General features: G+C 42.9%; 1 protein-coding gene across 5 annotated transcripts; it reads left to right on the top strand.

Moving 5' to 3' along the window:
* The first annotated feature begins 1,522 nt into the window (after window positions 1-1,522).
* AMZ2 (archaelysin family metallopeptidase 2) lies at window positions 1,523-21,523 on the top strand. Of its 5 annotated transcripts, none has more exons than XM_050920665.1 (7): window positions 1,523-1,547; window positions 4,124-4,406; window positions 5,754-5,927; window positions 7,683-7,811; window positions 17,468-17,631; window positions 20,240-20,416; window positions 21,221-21,523. In XM_050920665.1, the coding sequence occupies exons 2-7, from the start codon at window positions 4,124-4,126 to the stop codon at window positions 21,365-21,367; spliced, it is 1,074 nt and encodes a 357-aa protein (XP_050776622.1). In that variant the 5' UTR covers window positions 1,523-1,547; the 3' UTR covers window positions 21,368-21,523. The 5 variants fall into 5 exon arrangements, with proteins under 5 accessions (XP_050776622.1, XP_050776621.1, XP_050776623.1 ...); XM_050920664.1 differs by lacking the exon at window positions 1,523-1,547 and adding an exon at window positions 1,628-1,657; XM_050920666.1 differs by lacking the exon at window positions 1,523-1,547 and adding an exon at window positions 1,657-1,665.
* The last annotated feature ends 365 nt before the right edge of the window (window positions 21,524-21,888 follow it).

Here is a 21,888-nt window from a genome sequence, read left to right on the forward strand (position 1 = left end):
CTAGGGATCTGAATGCAGAACTCCCATCATCTAGCCCTAAAATAACACTCCACTCGCACTATGGTGCCACAACAGGTTGAGAGGGTTCTGGTATCCTATAGTGGCTTCATAAGAAATATAAAGGCTCCCTGGATACAATTAAATGACTCCAAACAACTCAAATACAGCTGCTGGGATTGAATTGAGCTAGCTTGCAGAAGTTTACCAAACTGGTAGTGCTTTTAAAAGAGGATGTTTTCTCATGCTCCAGAATTTCTTTCATTTATAAAAAGTCTGTAGCCCCTGTGTTTGCAAAGAAAATCTTTGCATTTTGAAGCAAGTACAAACTGGTGGAAGGACATCTGTCTGAGACTGCACACAGCCTAAAGCAGTACTTCTGCACTGTGTTGGCTCTGTAGCTTAATGACAATAAAAAAAAATACTTGTTTTAACTGGTGCAGTACTGATCAAAATGTGCAAGAAAGAAGAGAGATGATCATATTATTTTGAGAAACTATAGTCTACTGTGGGTAACGTCTCATTTTATTGTCTCGAGTGGGAGCATGCCACTATTTTTCTTCCATCCCTGCCCCCTCAGGGCATCCCTATGGAAGTTTTAAACAACCAGAAAAGAGAAGTACATGGCCAGGATTAGATCCCTACAGAAATGGTGCATAATGTAAACCTGTGTTCTTTGGATGTCATTCCCTAGTGGGCCATCCACCCCATCTGTGGCCCAGTTCCAGGCAACTGCCCTAACTTAGGGTTGGTCAAAAGTTAGGGGGGGTCCTTGTGCTTCTTGATGCAAAACAAGGCCAGGTTTTAGCAGTGCTCAGGCTGGAGTAGGGAGCATAGTTGACTACTCTTCCAGTTTTATGCTTGGGGGTGTATTTCTTTAAAGCCCCAGCTGCTGGCAGCAAGAGATGGCACATGGCACGCAGCTCGCTTTCTTTTTCAAGTAACATTGTGGCTGCCGAGAAACGCTCGAGTGCGATTTCCAGGCTCGGAGCCCGGAAGGCAAAGACACCGCACCTGCAATTCATTACAAAGCGTGAGAGTGTTATGGAAAAAGTCGCTTGTTTGCTGGGTTGGCCCCAGGATGCTGGAGAGTGAGGGTGGGGGAGGCGATTGTCTCTGACCGGACCCGTTTCTGGTGGGCAGGGGCCAGGCTTTGGCACCACAGAGCTCTGCTTGAGGGGCCGGGGGATGCTTGGGAAGAGTGTGGGGGGTGGTGGTCTGAGGGGGAGAGTTAGGGGGTGAGGGAGGCTGTGGGGCGGTATGCGGAGGGCGCGTGGCACTACGCGGGGCAGGGGGATGTGGGGGGCCCTATGGGAATGGCGGGAGGGGCACGGGGCGGCAGCTCCGGCCCCTGACCCCCAGCAGCCGCTGTAACCGCCCGTGTTTGAGTCACTCTGCCGCGCTAGGGCCCGACGCCGCCGAACGGGCCGCGGGGGCCGGGCGGGGCCACGCAGGGAGCGGGGCGGGCTCTGCTCTGGAGCCGCCCCACGCGACTGCCGCGCGGCTGGGACAGTGCGCAGGGCCCCGCCTCCGGGCGCCGGGGCAGGAGGGTGAGGCCGCGCCCAGGCCCGGCGGGGCGGGGAAAGGGGCGGCGAGGTGAGGGGAGGGGGGTTCCCCAGGCGGAAAGCTGGGAGGGGAGGCAGAGAGGACGCTGGGATAGGTGTGGGGGTGCCGTGGGGCTGTCTGGAGTGGGTGCTGGGAGGGTTTTGGGGGAGGTCGGGGCGCTGCGAGGGGTCGGTGGGGGGTACTGAGAGGGTTGTGAGGCCTGGGGATGCTGGGAGGGTTGCGGGGGCAGGGGGTGCTGGAAAGGTTGTGTGGGGTGTTGTGGGGGCAAGGGGTGCTGAGAGGGTTGGGGGGGCAGGGGGTGCTGGAAAGGTTGTGTGGGGTGTTGTGGGGGCAGGGGGTGCTGAGAGGGTTGTGTGGGGTGTTGTGGGGGTTGCTGAGAGGGTTAGGGGGGTGCCATGAGGCCTGGGGATGCTGGGAGGGTTGTGGGGGAGGTCAGGGGGTGCTGAGAGGGTTGTGTGGGGTGTTGGGGGTACTGGTAGAGTTGTGGGGAGCAAGGGGTGCTGGGGGGGCAGGGAGTGCTGGGCATGTTCTGGGGGAAGCAGGGGGTGCTGTGGGGGCTGATGGGATGCTAGGAGAGGTGTGGGAGACATGCTGTGGAGGCAGGGGGCAAAGCTGGGAGAGGTGTATGGTTGGGGGATGCTTGGTGTGTGTGTGGGCCACTATGAGGGGTGAGGGATGGCCAACCTTGATTGGACATATTCCTGGAGGTTTCATCAGATGACCTAATTTTTAATTTCTGGAGACTCCAAGACAATCCCACAGGGTTGGCAACCCCAACTAGTGGGGATTCTGGGACTGATGTGTGGGATGTATAATGTGGGTTGTACACAATGTGTGGCTGTGGTGGAATGTAATGGGGTCTGTGTTGGGAAGTAATTGGGGTTGCTGTGGGGTGTGTGGTTATGGGTTTAGGGTATGTATTTGGAGGTGTGAGGTGGATTCTGTACTAACCCCATGCACCCTGGAATAGGATGTGTAGGCATGAGGGATGAATTTCAGTGTCCCCCTTTGAGGTCTGACCAACACAAACAAAAAAATAGTCCCTCTTCTCTGCATCTGATACTTTTCTTTTTCTCATTTAAAAAATAGCAATGAGCACAATCAAAAGTGTGTTAAAATAGAATACAGTCTTTGTGCACAATGGACTGGTACTAATTGTATCAACATTGTTCCCTCAAAAATCTTCTCAATCCTGCCCGATATGTTTTGTAACACATTGTTAGGAGAATGAAAATATCATCTATAAAATCTCTTTTCTCATAAACTTACATATATGTTTATATTATATTCTACTCTTAATTATCAGAGGGGTAGCTGTGTTAGTCTGGATCTGTAAAAAGCAACAGAGAGGCCTGTGGTACCTTATAGCTTATGCTCCAATACATCTGTTAGTCTATAAGGTGCCACAGAACTCTGTTACTCTTAATTATTGAGTCTACTTTATATTTCCTAATACACCCTGAAGTGCAGGCACAATTGTTATCAAAGTCATCTTAATACTTAGCAATCTAGCATTCAGTCCCAGAGTCCACTAATCACAGATGAAGATACAGGGAGAAACAAGAGATGAGATAGCAAGATACTATCCTAAGTGGTGGATGATTAACAGAAGTGTCCTTATGGGGGAGAAAATTGGCATTCATTTGTATTATACTGATAAGTGCTTCACCCACTGCATAATGATGAATTGTTTGTGGGGTTTTTTTATCACAATGCTTTTTGTTCAGTCAGTTGTTGCTAGCATTGACTAAGCTTACAGAAGAAAGAGCTTCCTGGTCTTGATTCTCCTACATCAGCATAAACCTATTGAAGTCAGCTGAGGGAGTTGCACTGTTTTTTTTGTTGTTTGTTTGTTTTTTTACACTGGAGCAAACGAGATTAGAATCAGTTCTAAAGATCTTGTTTGAGGGGGAGCCACTAGAGCAGTGGTTCTCAAACTTTTGTACTGGTGACCCGTTTCACATAACAAGCCTTTGAGTGCAACCCCCCTAATAAATTAAAAACACTTTTTAATATATTTAACACCATTATAAATGCTGGAGGCAAAGCGAGGTTTGAGTTGGAGGCTGACAGCTCGTGACCCCCCCAGGTAATAACTTCACGACCCTCTGAGGGGTCCTAACCCTCAGTTTGAAAATCCCTGCACTAGACTGATACAGTGGCAACAGGGATTTTTTTAAGCAGAGAATGAAGTGAGGGAATGACATAATACATAGAACTAGACTGGGAATTGTGAGTTTGCAGCAAAACTTTCCCATGCTGGTCACTTCCCCCTCCCCTCCAAAAAGCAGAAGCTGCTTGTGTGTTTGGGGGCTGGGTATGGAAATTGTAGGGAAAAGAGGAAGTTAAACGGCCGTGCCTCAGCAATCCTGGCTGGTTAGCTAGCAACAGGCTATGGAAAACAGCTTGTTAGCTTACCAACACCTCAGAAAAGGAATGAGAAGCTGGGGGTCATCAGGTGATGGTAGAGGAAGGAAGGAAGCTGTTTAGAATACATGCTAGGTATGAAACCTGGATTTTATAAATGCTTTTGGTCTTTTATCTCTTTCCCTTTGGTCAGATGAAGGTAATTAAACATTCTGAGCAGGTCCTGAAGACAGCATTGATCTCCAAGAACACACAGCTTGTGAAGCTGTATGAGAATCTTGAGTCTAGGGAGAAGCGTTTGCTGAATGAAGCGTTTCAGCCAGACAGTGTTCTCTTCAGACCCATCACTCTTCATTCGGAGTCAGACTGGATCTCCTCACACCCTGAGCCCACCCAGGACTTTGAACAGTTTTATAACGATCCTTACAGAAGTAGACCGACATCTCGGAAAAGTGCCATTTATGTACAGCCCATTGGTAATGTCTAACTGTGATCGCTGAACCAAGCCATCTGTCTCTTTAATGTGCCTGTCCCATTAAATATGAACTAATTAGGTTATATGTTCCAGTTTTCAAATAAAAAGACTTTACAGTAGAACTCAGACAAAGTGGTCTAGTGGTTAGAGCAGGGGACTTGAGAGTCAGGGCTCCTGGGTTTTATTCCTGATTCAGACATTCAGCTATGGTGTTATGGAAAATTCACTAAAGTCTTGATCCTGCAAGCACTTATGGATGTGCTTAACTTTATTCATCTGAGTAGTCCTATTAGAGTCAATGGAACTGCTCATGTGAGTAGAGGTAAATCCATCCATAAATACTTGTAGGATTAGGCCTTCTGTGCCTCGGTTTACCCCTCTTCAAAATGGTGAAAACTTAATTAAGCATTACTGGAGTGTTGTGAAGCTTAATGTTTACAATGTGCTTTGGTTTCTTTGGATGAAAGGTGCTACAGAAATGCAAATTACTGTTAGTATAGAAAAAATATATTAAATATGTTGCATAGAGACATGCCATTGAGAATCACAGTAAATAATATAGATGGATTTAAGTCATATTTCCTGGTAGCTTTCACAGTTTTTGATTAACTTGTGTATAAAATTGTGTGTTAAGAAAATCAGGAACAGTCATCATCTTGGGGGGGGGGGGAAAACGCATTGAGGTAAAAACAAACGAAAAAAACAAATACAATATGCTAAACCTCAGTCCTTCAGTTTCTCTACTCCATCCATATTTCATCAGTGTTTATGGGAATTGCCATTACTCTTAAAGCTGAAATTTTAATTACAGGTATGAGTAATGGATTCACTATTGCAGTCTACAGCACTGACGTCAGTTTCTGTGTTGCCTCTTGTAGGTAGCATTGTATTGTTTGGCTGTTTTTAATATCGTGTATCAGCACTTGACAGTGATAAACAGTGCCCTTATTTAAAAAACAAACAAACCTCCCACTTCATTACTGTACAATAATTATCCCCAACATGGCTGTATCATTGTTATGAGATGTAGTATCTTGGAGTATTGCAGTAGAATAACTTGGTCACTTTGTTTTTAGGCTAAGGGAATAGAAGTTAATAAAATAGAGGCTTTCTTGGAATTGCATGGAAATGGTGAAAGGTTACAATTGTGTTTCTTCTGTTTTCTATAATATTGCTCATATTTTCTTTTGATAATTTGGGGTAAATGTGATGTTCATTAACAAACATGAAATAAGAGGAAATATTAAAGTTATCATTCTTTTGGGGGATTTTTTTAAAAACATGGGTTGATTGGATGAACTGCCATAGCAGGTTTATAATCTGTTGTTGTTTTGGACTGCTTATATAGGTTCTTTTGGGGACACCAAAGTTAGTACGGAGGATTATATGAAATGGTTGAAGGATTACTGTGAAGCCTTTTACTATGGCCTATCTGTAAAAATCCTGGAGCCGGTTCCTGTTTCACACACAGGTTGTGCTTTTCGAGTGAATGAGTACACATGCAATCTACAGATTCATGCAGGTATGTAGGGAGGAGAAGAACATCAAGTTCAGAACCGCCTCATTGCTAAAAGATTGGGATAATAGAGAAATGAACGCTGAGTTTCTTGAAGCTCTAAGTCGTGGTGTTGTGATGATAAATATGTTAAAGATTGTGAGGTGTTCAGATACTACCGGTGGTGGTGGGGGGGGGGGGGCGGTTATATCAGTGCCATAGGCAGACAGAAGGATGGATAACTTCAGATTCTTTGTCAGCAGCTCACCAGAGTCTCTAGTCACTTGACTTAAGTGTAGTGGAGTAGTGTCGTTTAGTTGTTTGAGCATAAATCTAGGACTCAGTAATGCAAGAGGCTAATCCCAGCTCTGGTTTCAGACCTGATTCTGCAACCTTTATTCATGTGAGTAGTTCCGTTGCCATCAGTGGGGTGATTCATTCAAATAAGATCATCTGCATCAGACTTCGAAAAAGCAGTTGAGTCATTCTGTTATATCAATATAACACATGCCTGGTAGTGCATTCAGGTTTGATCACTAAGTTCCCTAAACTAACCAAATGGTCAGCTAGCCAAGTAGTTTTCTCTTGAACGTTAGTTTTTTAAAATGAACACAAATGTATGAGTCCAAAGATTAAATAGATGTCCAGCTACTTTGGATTGAGATACATTTTCTTTGGATATTGCCATGAAACCACTTGATGATTGCCTATTCTGTTAATTCCCTCTGAAGTACCTGGCATTGGCCACTGTCGGAAGATGGGATACTGGGCTAGACGGACTTTTGGTCTGACCAGTGTGGCCATTCTTCTGTTTCTAATATTATCTTTTTTGACCCTTAGAATGTCAGTCATGGTGGTGATTTTTGTGATGTGACTACTAGAAACTTTGCTGAGACCATCAAGTGTCCCTCTGACTTTTAGGACTTTTAACCTGCAATAAGTTCAAGCATCTACCTTTATCAAGCAGCCTGACCACTCTTGTAAGACTGCATTGAATAGAAAAATATTATCTACCCTAAGGGCTTGTCTAGGCTTATTGCGTTGCCAAAGCTCACTATGAAACTTTCAGTGCACTTTAGCAGGGTCCACATGGAGACTTAGTGCACAGCAAGCTAGTGTGCTGTAGCTTTCTGTGCACTAATACAGTATGTTAACAAGCCCCAATTCATCCTGATACCAATCCTGCAAACAGAACTCCCATTGGAAATTCTGTGTATGGCGGGTTTTTACAGGGTCTGACTGCATGTTAGCAGCATTAATGGCTTCAGTTTGATGATGTGGCTGGACCCCTACATTGCATAATCCAGTGGCTTCTCAATCTTTCTGGACTACTGTACCCCTTTCAGAAATCTGATTTGTCTTGTGTACCCCCAAGTTACACCTCACTTAAAAACTACTTGCTTACAAAATCAGACATAAAAATACAAGAGTGGCACAGCACACTATTACTGAAAAATTGCTTGCTTTCTCATTTTTACCTTATAAAATAAATCAATTGGAATATAAATATTGTACTTACATTTCAGTGTATATTATATAGAGCAGTACAAACAAGTCATTGTCAGCATGAAATTTTAGTTTGTACTGACTTTGCTACTGCTTTTTACGTAGCCTGTTATAAAACTAGGCAAATATCTAGATGGGTTGCTGTACTCCCTGCAACACCTCTGAGTACCCACCTGGTTGAGAACCACTGGCATAATCCTATGACTGCTTTCACAGGTTTCTTCTGTGGTGACACATGCTTCTCCTGAAAGGAGTTGTTTTCTGTTGTTTATACAGAGGACCTCTTGAAATACCTAAAGAAGAAAAAGCCAGAAGATGCTTTCTGTATTGTTGGGATAACAATGATAGATCTTTATCCAAGGGCGTCCTGGAATTTTGTCTTTGGCCAAGCCTCTTTGACAGAAGGTATTATGTCTGGAGTATATCAGTGGAGAAAACTAAAATGACTCAAAAATGCTAGGAATCAATTTACTATTAAAATGTGTATAAAATATGATAAATATGGGGAAATATTAATTGAATTGGTATATAATTTATGGGTAGATAATTTTTACAATAATATGTGATATTGTTTGAACTCTTACAGTTCAAAATCACTACATTCAAAAGACAGTTTAAAAAGTAAGAAACAGTTTTGATTAATCTACTGTTAAAAGAAAAATCCCTAAAATGGGTTGGCAGCCTTTCAGAAGTGGTGTGCCAAATCTTCATTTAGTCACTCTGATTTAATGTTTTGCATGTGAGTAATACATTTTAACGTTTTCAGAAGGTCTCTTTCTATAAGTCTGTACTTTATAACTAAACTATTGTTGTATGTAAAGTAAATAAGGTTTTTAAAATGCTTACAAAGCTTCATTTAAAACTAAATTAAAATGCAGTGCCCCCCCCCCGACCGGTGGCCAGGACCCAGGCAGTGTGAGTGCCACTGAAAATCAGCTTGCGTGCCGCCTTTGGCACACATGCCATAAGTTGCCTACTCCTGCCCTAAAACTTTGTTCATAACTTCAGATATGTTTCCCTTTCTATACTGAATCTTGTTGGATAAGTTCACAGCCCTAAAGGGGATTTTTTGGTTGACACAGTAGGGTTGGTGTTGGTTTCTGTGTGTTTGTTTAGAGAGTTACAGAAGTGCCAAAGAAATAGAGCTCACATTTTCAAGATGTAATTTTTCGTACTCTGGTAAGTAAACAGTGCTTTTTGCTTTTTAAAATAAAATCTTATGCAAATAAAGAAGGCGCTGCTGCCCTAAGAACTTAAACCCAGCTCAGATAATGTCAATGTCTGTCCAAATCGCCTATTTTTCTTAGATTCTTTACTGCTACAAACAGAGAGTAGGCTGAAAAAGAACAGCCAAAATTAGTGAGTTGCTGCTACAAAGATTCTGAGAACCTTCTGCAACACCAAAACCCCTTGGCAAAGGGTCCCCTGTTCTTTGCAGACAACTCGCCTCAGACAAACCCAGTATACCAAACATTGTACAGGATATTTATCCATAAAGAGAAACAAGCTATCTATGGAAGACTCATAACTTGTCAAGATTCATAATCATTGTGAGATGTATGTATGGGATGGATATATATGAAATGAGAGAGAATGCTTGATGACTTGCAGTAAAAATTAGTCACTGGGGTTAATGCCTATTTCAGGGTGGGGGAGTCGTCACCCCTTGCTGTTTAGCCGAGGATGCAGTGCAAGGCTCAGTTTAGCTTTGTGCAATAGTAAGACTTTGTTTGCAGTTGCTTCTGATGGTTTCACATTCAATCAAAACCACCTGAAGGTCAAAAAAGGACTTTACAACAAGACAGGGGTTTGCCCTGTCTCTGAATAGGAACAAAAGGTTGGTTTCATTATAACAGGAGGAAAGACCCTCTGGATCCATTCACTAAAGAAACTCCTTGTGGAACGAGGGTGTTTGCATCATATTTCTTGGTAAACCAGACAACTCTGCAGCAGACTGAACTTTGTGGGGGAAACCTACTTTATTTGGTAGGAAAAGTATTTATTAATAAATATAGACCCAAGTTCACATTTTGTGATTCTGTTTTGCATTGTAACCATATGTTTCCACTGCTCTCTCTTGTTTCTAGTTAAAGCTTTATTCTTTCTTACAATAAAACAATATTAGCTTTATTTCAGTGCTCATAAGGACTGTGTGGTTTACAGGAGCGGTGGTTTAAGATAAAACTGGAATACGCTTAGGGTGACCAGATGTCCCGATTTTTGGGTCTTTTTCTTATATAGGCTCCTATTACCCACCACCCCCTGTCCCGATTTTTCACATTTTCTGTCTGATCACCCTAAATACATTGCTCCTTCGGGAGCAGAGGATCTGGGATTTCTGTGAGTTGCCAGTGTCATAGGGGAATGATCCAAAGGAACTTGGGGACTGGGGTGCACCTATTGTTCACCTGCAAGGGGAAGTTAGGGCTGGTATAGTCCAGAGAAGAGGGCTTGAGTGGCTGAAGGGCTGATGGTGTTAGGGAGATGACGCCCAGCCAGGCAGTGGCAGGACTTCCTCACGCTAGAGGTAGGGGATAACAAGGTGACTCTCAGTCTTGAGTACTCTAAGAACTGTCACACCCTCTTTCTAACAGGCTAAGATATGGGCAATGTCTTTCACTAGGTATACTGGAAATTAGAAATATTTTGACAGGTTAGTCACACAGCAGATGTAATGTTATGTACATTTTTATGTTGTGTACAATTTTAAATGAAAATAACTTAAAAAAATCTTGCAGTCTTATGATCTAGTCTTCCTTGTACTCCTAAATCTTCCGGTCACATAAAATCAGAATTTGGCATTCCCTAGGAGTACTAATTGAGCCTCTAGGTTGTGATAGACTTTCGCTGTTGCAAAATAACCAAATGATTGTTAATGTAATTTTTTTTTAATGCATAAAGTCATCATAACATTTAGACGGTTTGGTTTTGAGTCTGGTGTTAGTTCACTGTAAATTAGGAGTCAGTACATCAAGGGCAATGAAGTGACTCCTGCATTAGTGAAAGGAGAAACAGGCCCTCTCTGTCCTGATTGCATGTTTGCACCATGAGTTCACTTCATGGACCACAACAGCCTTTAGTCTATGATACCCAAAATCTGTATCTCAGAATATTGTTCTTTGGCTTTTTCACCATAAAATAGAGTGCCTGTGGTATTCAAAGCAAAAATATAAAACATTTTATCATGTTAGCTATTCCAAAAACATGTATGCTCGCAAAAATCTGATCAGGTCAGTGACAGGGTAAAATGGTTTGCTTAGCAGCAGGGCTTAGTGGGCATGTATATTTAACTGCAAGACTTAATTGGCATAAAAAGCAATCTTGCTGTGGGCCCAATTCTGTACTCAGTTATAATTGGACAGCTGCATTGATTTCATTGGGGATTGCTGGACGTCTAAGTGCAAGTAGATTTTGGTCTGATATCTGTCCAAAGCATAGTGTAAGTAGCTCTGTCTATTTCGCCAGAGTCTGATTGCTAGCAATCAAATCCAGTTTGCATAGGTGCTTCTGATTACACTCATTCTTCAATTCCCAGCTTATGGGCCTGATACAACAAGCACTCTGTTTGCCAAACTCCCATAGAAATCAGTGGAATTGCCCTTCCATACAGGTAGGGTGAATTTGGAATTTTTTATATGTTGATTCTTTCTTTTCAAACAGTACTTTGTTAAATAAGTTAGAATCTCAGTTATGAATCAATTGACTTATGTTCACCTGAAAGGTTCACAGTTAAAATTTTGGCCCTGTAATGTATATTTTTAATTTAAACAGTATTTTTCCATTTCAGTGTTCCTTTTTTATTATTATTTCCCCTATATTGGCCAGGTGACTCCAGAAATGAGGAATCTAAATTATCTGTGTATCACCTGTGACAAAACCTGGCACAGGCTCCAAGTCAGCAAGGCACTTAATCATGTGACTAAGTTTGTGAGTAGCCCTGTGGACTTGAATGAGACTTCTCACACATTTAAAGTTAGCCCCACACTTAAGTACGTTCCTGAGCTAAGCAATACAGCTTAGGGCCCGATTCTGGGAGACTTTGAATGTGCTCATTTGCCATTGACATCAGTCTCAGGATTGGCCCTAATATGGCTATGATCAAAAACTTGGGAACACCAAATGTTAGTCAAAATACAAAATCACTCCAAACCAAAACCAGAACAAAATGAGCAAATGGAATAAGACAAAAATAAAACAAGACCAAAACATTGAACCAAATTCTAAATTAAATGCAGGGACCATGCACATAGGCCCAGTGCACAAGCTCATTCATTGATAGCCAGAGCTGCCTTAAAAGAATGTGTTTTCCAGTGCTAGTAGACTCCTAACTTCAGAATTGCCTGCCTGCCACAAAATGTGCCTTCAGAGAGCATTTTTATTAGGTGGAGATGACCTCTGAACCCAAAATGAGACAAGTATCAAGAACTATATTTCTGTAGTTGAAATAGAAACATAAACTTCCCGAGTTGCCTGGAACAGCCCCATCTACCCTTTTAGGGAACTTTTTAAATACCTTTTTTATGATATTTTGTAATAGTGCAGTTTTAACACGGAAAAATTAAGCCATCTGTCGGAATCTCTGCATTAAAGTTGAAAGCTCAGCCTCAACTCCATCCCCTGCTCTTGTGCCTTATAAAGTGTGGTCCAATCCTGGGAGATGTTGGGAGGCTCTGCAGCCAATGGGAGATGGAGTTGCTCAGGGTCAAGATTGTACATTGTTTGAGACAAGGCCTGTGTCTTCTGCTTGATTCAGCAAGTCACCTACCATGCTTTTGGAGGCTGTAAAAGACTAATACAATCTATAATACATCCTGGAAAAGGTCTTTTTTTTTAATTAAATGTAAAAATGTCTGCACTGATTTTAATAAGACTTTATACACGTACAGCCACAAAGTACCTCTGAGCTTCAACAAAGCCTGCTGAATTTCAGCCGAAAATAATTTAAGAAAATAATTATTAATTGAAAAGGAGTGGTTAGAATGGAAGGTGGAATTCCACCTGCACCATAGTGTGTGCTGCGTATACCAGCTACACCTCTACCCCAATATAACGCGACCCGATATAACACGAATTCGGATATAATGCGGTAAAAGGAGCACTCCAGGGGGGCGGGCTGCATGCTCCGGTGGATCAAAGCAAGTTCAATATAATGCGGTTTCACTTATAATGTGGTAAGATTTTTTTGGCTCCCGAGGACAGCATTATATTGAGGTAGAAGTGTATGTCCTGCCTAATGCTGGAATAGCATTTAACAATAGCAATCTGTATTCACGTAGTTGTGCTACAGAAAGGGCAGAGATCTAAAAAGGAAGTTGCACCCATTTCACTCTGCTGCACCCTTTCTATTCAATAGCTAAGCATAGAGGGTGGGATCCATGGAGAGACTTAGGTGTTACAACACAACACAGCACCTAGCTTCTGGCACCGAGAAAATCCAAGAATATCTCTGCCATCCACCAAGCCAAACGAGGTGCCTAGGCTTTCCCTACAGCTACAGGACAATTAAAATGAATAGATTGGGGAGGCAAAAATCGGTCTAAACTTGATGAAAATATAATAAAAACATAAATGTTCTCTGTTTTCTCAGCCTTTCATGAGCAATTTAAACAAATTAACATAAAGTAAGGATCAAGCGTGGCTTCTGGCTTTGTAGTTGATGGTTTTAATAATTGTTTTTTAATTACCTAGCAGTATGGATCATTGTGTTTGGTTTCTGTGACGCAGACCACATCTTCAACAGTGGTCCATGTATTTGTGACAACATGTGTTTGTGTTTGGTGTCCACTCTGATGAATTGTGAATGCGAAGCAAATGCTGTTTGTGCTCAAATTGCAAATTTTTCCATGGGCTGAACAGCGGGTTCAAAGATAAAGATTTGGGGCTTGATTTCCCCATTGCTAAATGTCCCTCTGGCAGTGGTGTAACTCCACTCATCTAGTTTCAATAGAGTTATGCCAACTTTAAAACTGGAGTAATGCATTGGTGACTGAAGCCCATGGCCGAAACCCTTCTGTAAATTCAGCTAATTGAGCACAAACTCATGTGCCAAAGAAGCCCATATGCAATTGCTGAAATTAACTAAGAAATAGTGGTATCTCTTTGTATTCTCTCTTTGACATTAAGCAGACAAAATGTCCCATTGTGCACCTTTGTTCGTAATCCTGCTTTAGGAGAGAAGTCTGGTATTCCTTATTATACAGTAAATCACCTGATACCATTCCAAATTTGCAAACTCAAAATTTAAAATTTGAGTGAAGTTTAAGACCAGTGTAGAATAATCTGGTGGAGTCTTTAACACTTTATTTGAAGTTTGTGGAGAACATTAATGTTGTTAAAACAGTAGTTTACATGCAGCGCCGGGGCTTTTTGACTAACTGCATGTGTTGCTTGCATGCACTTTGTTTAGTTTACCATTTGACATATAAAAGCTGAGATACATGGTGTTTTATGCTGAAACAATGTGTGTATTTATTGCTAATATATAAAGTATCATAATTAAGGCTAAGTTTTTGTCACGGATATTTTTAGTAAAAGTCAGGGACAGGTCACGGGCAAAAAAAGAAAAATTCACTGAAACCATGACCTGTCCCTGACTTTTACTAAATATATCCCTGACAAAATGGGGATCTGTGGGTCCAGACTACCTGAAGTGGGGCAGCTGCGCAGGGACTAGGAGCTGCCTGCAGCAGCTGGGAGCTGTAGGGTACCCCTGGCCACCCACAGCTCCAGGGGCCCGCAGCAGCTGGGAGCTTGGGGGTTCCCCACTGCCTGTGGTGGCCAGGAGTTTGGGGGTTCCATCAGCAGCTCTGGGGGCCGCCATCACCTGCGGTGGCTGAGAGCTCGGGTTCCCCCACCACTGGCAGCTCCGGAGGCCCACGGCACCCATGGCGGGTGGGAGCTCTGGGAGTTCCTCTGTGGCAGCCAGGAGTTGTGGGGAACCCTGCTGCCTATAGTGGCTTGGAGATCCGGGGTCCGCCAGATGTGGCAGGGGTACCCCACAGCTCCCTGCTCCCACGGGCCGTGGGGTATCCTGCAGCTCCCAACCACCGTAGGTTGGAGTCACAGAGGTCGCTGGAAGTCATGGATTCTCTGACTTCCGTGACTAAATCGTAGCCTTACTCATAATTGCTGTTGTGCAGATTTTCAATTAGATAAAATGCACTGGGAAAATGTTAAAGTGCACATATTCGAAACCTATCTTATGACGCCATCACGTACACATTCTGGAGACTCTCTCACAATTTGTAGAATTACCACTTGAGTTCATTTCTGCAGGGCTCCTGCTCTATAGAATTTAGGATCACTTCACAGTGGTAGGGAACTTTTACACTGAAAAACTTTAGATGTCCAGTGAGTTTAAGCACTTACAAGGTTTGCTGGGAATTTTGTGGATTGCAGTGGAGCCCAAACTGTGTCTTAGGTGCCTAAGTACTGTCGTGAATCCCACCCCAAGTTCTCAAGCTTCATTTAATGTCTGGCAGTCTGAATTTTTTGTCTGTAAACTTAAACATGATGGTGAAATTCCTCAGAGGTGCTGAATAACTGTAACAACTGCTGACTTTATTGGGTGATGTAGGTGATTGGTACCTTTTAGTATCTGTCCTGCTTTGTGTCATGGAGAAAACCACATGGAAAATCATCAGATCTGAAGTTCCTTAGTGGAACGTCAGAATATGACGCACACACACAGCTGGGAAATACAGAGCTAGAGTGCTCCTTTTGACCCCTAGATATAGTGGGCACCTGCCCTTTTTGCTACTTGTTTGTATTGTACTGCATTTTCTTTATGTGCAAGAGGAGCTTTAACTGTGATTGTAATCTTACTTATTTTTTTAAGTCAGTCCCTCTCCCTGGGAATGGCTGTGTCCTTCTGGGCCATATCTCTTAGGGAGGCTGGAAAGTTTTGCTTTCACACTCTCCCCATTTTAATGTTACCATCCTCCAGGCCTTTTAACTCAGCCATCCTTCCGACAGGATACGCATGGTTGGATACTTTTTGGAGGCCCTTCATTGCTGTTACATGGTCAGCTAGATGAGTCATTATTGGGCAACACAAGGCAATTCCTCCCTCAGTGGCAAAGTTCTTTTCCCCTGTATTACTTGTACCACCCTCAAACCCGAGGAGTGAGAGCCAGGTGTGGAACTCCCATGCTTCATTGCAGAGTTAAGGCCCTGAACATTCTGGTGTGTGTAAATTATTGTTTCTCTTTCTGCTGCTGCTGTACATAGCACTTCTCTCTTTATTATAAATCAGCAATGATTCTCAGTAGAAACTTTCGATCATGGGGATGTAGGCCTGCTGACTTCTTACGTGCAGGACTCCTGTTGATGACATCAGAATTTTATCCTGCAGGAATAGATTTTCAAATGGACTGTTCTTGTTTTTTACAGCAACCTGGGGTGGTTAATGTAAAGTAGGCACCAAATGCCCCTGATAATTACACATATGAATGGGGGAAGGGAGCCTTGTAAATTGTGTTTGACAACCTGAGTCATCCATTCCTTTCTGAGTCACTGTGAATCAGTGGTGCCACAGAAGTCATGTTCCATTCTCAGTGAATAATAGCGCGAGGCGCTGGCCTTATGTCGTCTTCATCACATTGCTAATTATAACATCCAAAAGGACATAAATAGCCTAGTAATGTTCAGTGTCCCACTACATTGTTTTTCACAGGGACCTGTCATACAGGAAATGCTCAGTAGTAAGGTGCCTTGTACTTCAGCTATTCCTGCAATAATTTTGATTTGACAACTCAGAAAAATCAGCACAGTGGGAATATATTGGACTCACTACATGGAAGATCTGGATTCATTATTTGAAAAGGAAATATACTGTATCTGTGGCATAGATCCTGCGTAGTGTAATCAATTTAAATAACATCTTCCTGTGGTTAAGGTACAAGACCGGCAGCCAAGTGTTTTGAATACTAATCCTGCCTTTGCTCCTGATTTTCTCTGTGGGCTTGGACAAGTTACGTAATCTCCCTGTGCCACAGTGTATCCCTACGTGCGATTAATGTCTGTAAAGCATAGTGAGATGAAAAGATGCCATATAAGTGCAAAATATTGACAGTAATAATCCATGTGCCTGTTTTAAAGACAGTGCGTGTGCAAAATCATGTGCGCTATGGGATCCTAAGTATGTGTTTTCCCCATTTTTGAAGATTGCATTACACTCAATATGGGACAATTATTTAGCACTTACATCTGCAACTCTTGCTCATATGAGTAGTTCTACTGAAATCAATGGGATTACACAAAGGAGGAAATGCTACTCAGTATGAGTAAGGTTAACTGGGCTTTTAAACATCAAGGGAAACTGAGTACAAGAGGTTTTTTTGTTTTGTTTTTTGTATTTGTTTTTTCAGATATTTGCTCTGAGGTCTGCCAAATCCTTCTTTGACCAGACGAGGTCGCTGGTAGTACATGTGAAGCACTTCTACTACCTTCTCTTTGTACTACTTTCCAGAGCTATAAACCAGAGCTCTGCTAAACAGTAGCTAGTTTGCTTAGAAATAGATGAGGGTAGATCTACTTGTCCTTCTGTGCTGAGCCATAAACATTCACTAGAACACGTGGCAAAGCAAAATGGTGATTTTAAAACACAGGGTACAATGTATATTATTATTTATTTTGATGCTTCCTGTGTTTGAAGACTTCTGTGTATCTAACACAATGTAACCCAAAACATAGGAGTGCTCTTTTGGCATTGACTTAAAATAACAAATCTAGGACTTCAGATCGTTGTAAGTTTAATCACAGTTGTGTTTGTGGGTAGGGCTCAACTTATAACAGCTGGCAATTATGCTCTTCATGAGTCTTCACAGAGAAAGCAACGCGCAGACGATGGCCTGTTGTAGGCAGTCTGGCTTGCTGGGAATATCAGTGTAGGCAGGGAACTGTACAGCGTGGAAAACCCCTGGTTAGGAGGGAGAGAGAAATGGCTGCCCAAAAGCCTAGAATGCACCCTCAAGGGACTGCGGAGCGAGAATACAGGGGCAGTTGCCCTGAACTGTGAAGGTGTCTTCTCTAATAGAATTCCTTTTTGATTTCTTCTTAAGGAATGGGGATCTTCAGCTTTGCCAGGTATGACAGTGACTTTTATAGTGCGAGCTACAAAGGCAGACTGAAGAGTGTCAAGAAGCTTCCCTCAGCAGACTATTCAGTTTTTGATGGCTATTATACTCCTGCAATCAACAGTATGCTGCTTCTGAGATCCTGCAAGGTCGGTGCCTGTTGGGCTCTAGAGAGTTATTGAAAGCCTTAAATTTCTATTTGGAAAAAAAAAAAGCTTTTGTTTCGAAGGGTTTAATTCTCCTCTTGCTGGTGTAAATCAGGAGCAATTCCAGTGAAGTCAATGGAGTTACACCAATGTAAATTACAGCAGAATCTGTCTCTTCATCCTCCAGCCCTGCAGCTGAGATCAGGTGGAATGTTCAAGCTGATATTCCTTACACTTGTATATATTACTCCTGGGGGAATTCTGCGCCGAAAAAATAAAAATTCTGCGTGCAATATTTTAAAATTCCGCAAATTTTATTTGCCAAAATAACACTACATAATCACACCAGCTTCAATTATTTTGGTAATTTATTTAACAATACCTGTCAGCAAGCATGTCTGTAACAATACAGGGACAAAGTATTCCCCCAGGAGTAGAAAGTTAAAGAAACCCCTATGACAATCCTGTTTCTCTGCCCCCTCTCCCACAGAGCCCTGCTGGGGGCCAGACACCTACAACCCCTCCCCTCCAAAGCCCAGCCATGCTCCCCCACCCCAGCTAATACACCTGAAACCCCTCCCCCCCCCAGCCCCGCTGCAGGGTACTCTCAGAGCCCAGACACCTGCACCCCTCTGCCCCCAGAGCCCAGCCATGGCCCCTGCAGCCTAGAAACCTGCTCCCCTACCCCTCAGAGCCCAGAGATCCCAAGGGATAAACAGCCTGATGCTTGGTCCCAGGCTTGTGTGGTGTTTTCTGGACACTGCCATCTCCTTCCCTTGGTGTGCTGAGAAGTGCCTCTGTTAGGAAACCTCTAACTCCCTCCCCGCCGGCAGTGTCTTATGTATATGAACTGGGCTCTGCTAGGTCCTGTGGCCTCTAGTGGCAGCCAGCAGCACTGCAGCCCATTTCTGTGGGGGAAAGGAAATTCTGTGGGCACAACATTAATTTCTGCCAAATTTTGCATTACACAGTGGCACAGAATTCCCCCAGGAGTAGTATATGGGAGCAGGGTTTCTCACTAGAGGGTACTTGGCAAGAGGGGATTAAAGCCAGATCCGTGAATCTGAAACCTGGGTTGGGAAGAGGCCCAAGAAGTGACAAAGTTTGGCTCCAAGGATATAGTTCCTCTCAAGAGAGGAGTGGTATCTGCTGTGAGGACTGGGGAGCAGGGGTTAGCACTGGTGGGGCAGAGAACCAGGAGTGGCATGAGTGTTTTTGCAAGGGGGAGGGACTTTGGTTTGCTAAGAGCCCTTTGGTTGGATTGGATCCAGCTCCATTAATCCGGATCCACTACCAATCTGCTTCACTTTGGTTGGATGGAGCCTATTCAGTAACCTCCAGGCCTATCTGTTTAATCAACCTCTTCTGGAAGAGATGGTGTCTGTGGGATATCTGAGGGCTTGAGATTTTTTTCTAGCTGTAGGAAGGTCTTTGTTGAGCTTCAGTTCATCTGCAAATTTGACACAATCAGCTCAGGATTAAACAAAGACTGTGAATGGCTAGCCAACTACAAAATCAGTTTCTCCTCCCTTGGTTTTCACATCTCAGCTGCTAGAAGAGGGCCTCATCCTCCCTGATTGAGCTGACCTCGTTATCTTTAGCCTGCTTCTTGCTTGCATATATATACCTGCCCCTGGAAATTTCCACTATATGCATCCGACGAAGTGGGTATTCACTCGCGAAAGCTCATGCTCCAATACGTCTGTTAGTCTATAGGGTGCCACAGGACTCTTTGCATTGTTGTTAGTGGTTCCTGTTGTCAGTAGATCGATGTGGTTTGATAGCCTTTGTCCGGGGACCTAGAGGGAACAATAGGTGCATTTTTCTAAATTGGAGAAATCACTTCATCTAATCAATATGTTTTAATTTCCAAATCAAGGAAGACCATGCCTCCTTGTGCTCAATATTGACTGAACTAAATAAAACACAGTAAATCCTTAATTTGAATGCCAGTAAACTCAGCCTCTGCGGGTCAATCGGGGGCTGCAAGTCTTAGCTTGGTATTGTTTGTGACGCACTTTGCGTTCCCTGGATGTTAGCACTATGCAGATGTGTGAAGAATTATCCTTATAAACAAACATCAGGGTTTTTTAAATCCCTTGAGCATAGTCTGGGGAGCGGGATATCTTGTTTTTATTACAACAGTGTCTGGAGGCCCCAGCTGAAATTAGGGCCTCACTATGCTAGGTGCTGTACAAACAGATAGGAAGAGACAGTCCCTACCTCAGGTTGCTTAGAGCCCAAATCCACAATACAGAACAAGAATGGAAGAAAGTAAGTAGTATTGTCCCCATTTTGCAGCTGGGGAACTGAAGCACAGAGCAATTGTGAGTCACCCATTCATAGAGTAAGTTTGTGGCAGGATTGGGTATTGAACACTCATTTCCTTTCCTTAACTACAAGGCCAGCCTCTTCATTTTTCTGTAACTAAATTTGGTACCAGCCCCGTACCAGGTCTGTTGCCCTGTCTTGGAGTGGGTTGGAAGTGGATCTGTTTTATCATTGGCCCATTTTGTAAGGTGCTATAATGGGTTCTGCCAGTGTAGGGAGAGTGGAAGAAAGGGGGGGATTATAGATTACAATAATTTGCAAAATAAGACCTGTGTTTCAGACCCTGACCCATGAGATTGGGCACATTTTTGGACTCCATCACTGTCAGTGGCTGCAGTGTGTGATGCAGGGTTCCAATCACCTGGAGGAATCCGACCGACGCCCACTGGATCTGTGTCCAATTTGTCTGCGCAAGTTGCAATCTGCCATTGGCTTTCACATTGTGGAGAGATACCAGGTACAAAGATATTGCTTACTAATGGAAGATTTGCCACTGAGGAACAGGCCACTTCTCCTGTGGTCTAGCACCCTGCCAATAGTTGATGCTTCAGAGAAAATGAAAATCTTCTTTCTGTGTCATGATGCACCTGACTACTTGAGCAACGCTATATATGGGGGGATTCCTTACAGATCCCTGTGGCTGTTTGCCCTTGCCAAATAGCATGACATTTGATTATCCAGTAATTAGCATGCATTATCCAATCCCAGTTTTTAACCTTTTGACCCCTTGCGGGAGTGAATCCCACAAATGCACACAGAAGGAAGAAACATTTTTCTTGCATTTGTTTCTGCTGCTCTGTTTGAAACATTGTTATGGAAACTGTAGTTTGTGTCTGCTTTTTTCTTGGTGCCTTTTTGGTCCACTACTGCAGTACTTACAAGACTAAAAAATCAGGAGCACAGACATTCATGGCCCCGGGAGGAAACTGTGGTTTGAGATATGCGAAAAAAGATAATTGTTTATGCAGAATACTGGCCCTGTGGTTTATTGGAAACTAAGTGTTTACTTGTTCTTCTAAGTAGTGAGCTTGAGAAGCAGCTACTTACAATGACAATTCTGTGTAGTTAAGATGGAAGGCAGAATAGCTCTATACACGGTTGGCCTGTTGAAAAGATCCTAATCAATGCAAATTGGATTTGTTTTACCAATAGAATATAATGGAGAGAAGGAGCGAACAGTTTTGGAGTTGCTCAGTATTTTAATTTGGTCCGGTGTTCATCTGAAACATGAATGGCCCTTCAGCTTGTGTATCTTTTCTAGGCGTTACTGGGGTGGATGGATGAAGATGGTAGTGGAATGGATGCTGAATTCAGAAATGAAGCCAAGATGGGCTTGCTGAAACCTGTGGAAGCATTTAAGGAGTGTCGAGAGTGGGTATTAAAATGTCTTGATGTCTTGCAGAAATAAAGCTGTAGAAGGTATGTAGTATCAAAGGGGAAACATTCTCCTCTATTTAAAGAGTTACTTTCAGGCTGACTACTTCTAAAACTGTTGTAACTTAATATGGATCATCCACTGCATTATAAGGATCTTTAAATAAAAATCCATCCCTTTGTCACTGAACATTTAACCTTTATACACTCCTTCCCCAGACAGTAGCTATTTCTGCCATGACCTTACAATATTTGCTCTCTGCTGCTCTCATATCAGAAATCAAGGTACATTTTAATCTTAATTGCAGTTATCAAAGTTAGAATCAGGACTCTCAATTTGTCAGACCACTCTGTTTATTAGCGCAGCGCTCCACCAATAACATTCAGAATATGTGAGTGGCCATGCAAGGCCCAAACAATCTTATTTATACAGATAAAAGAGCGGGAATTAGACAAAGGGACAAAGAAAGCAAAACAGTAAAATTCACCTGGGGCACAGCATGCATATCCTATTTCCTTACTAACTGTTATCGATCTGAGGCGAATACTTCACCA

Source organism: Gopherus flavomarginatus, chromosome 12, assembly GCF_025201925.1.
Source record: "Gopherus flavomarginatus isolate rGopFla2 chromosome 12, rGopFla2.mat.asm, whole genome shotgun sequence".
In the NCBI taxonomy this organism is placed as follows: Eukaryota; Metazoa; Chordata; order Testudines; family Testudinidae; genus Gopherus; species Gopherus flavomarginatus.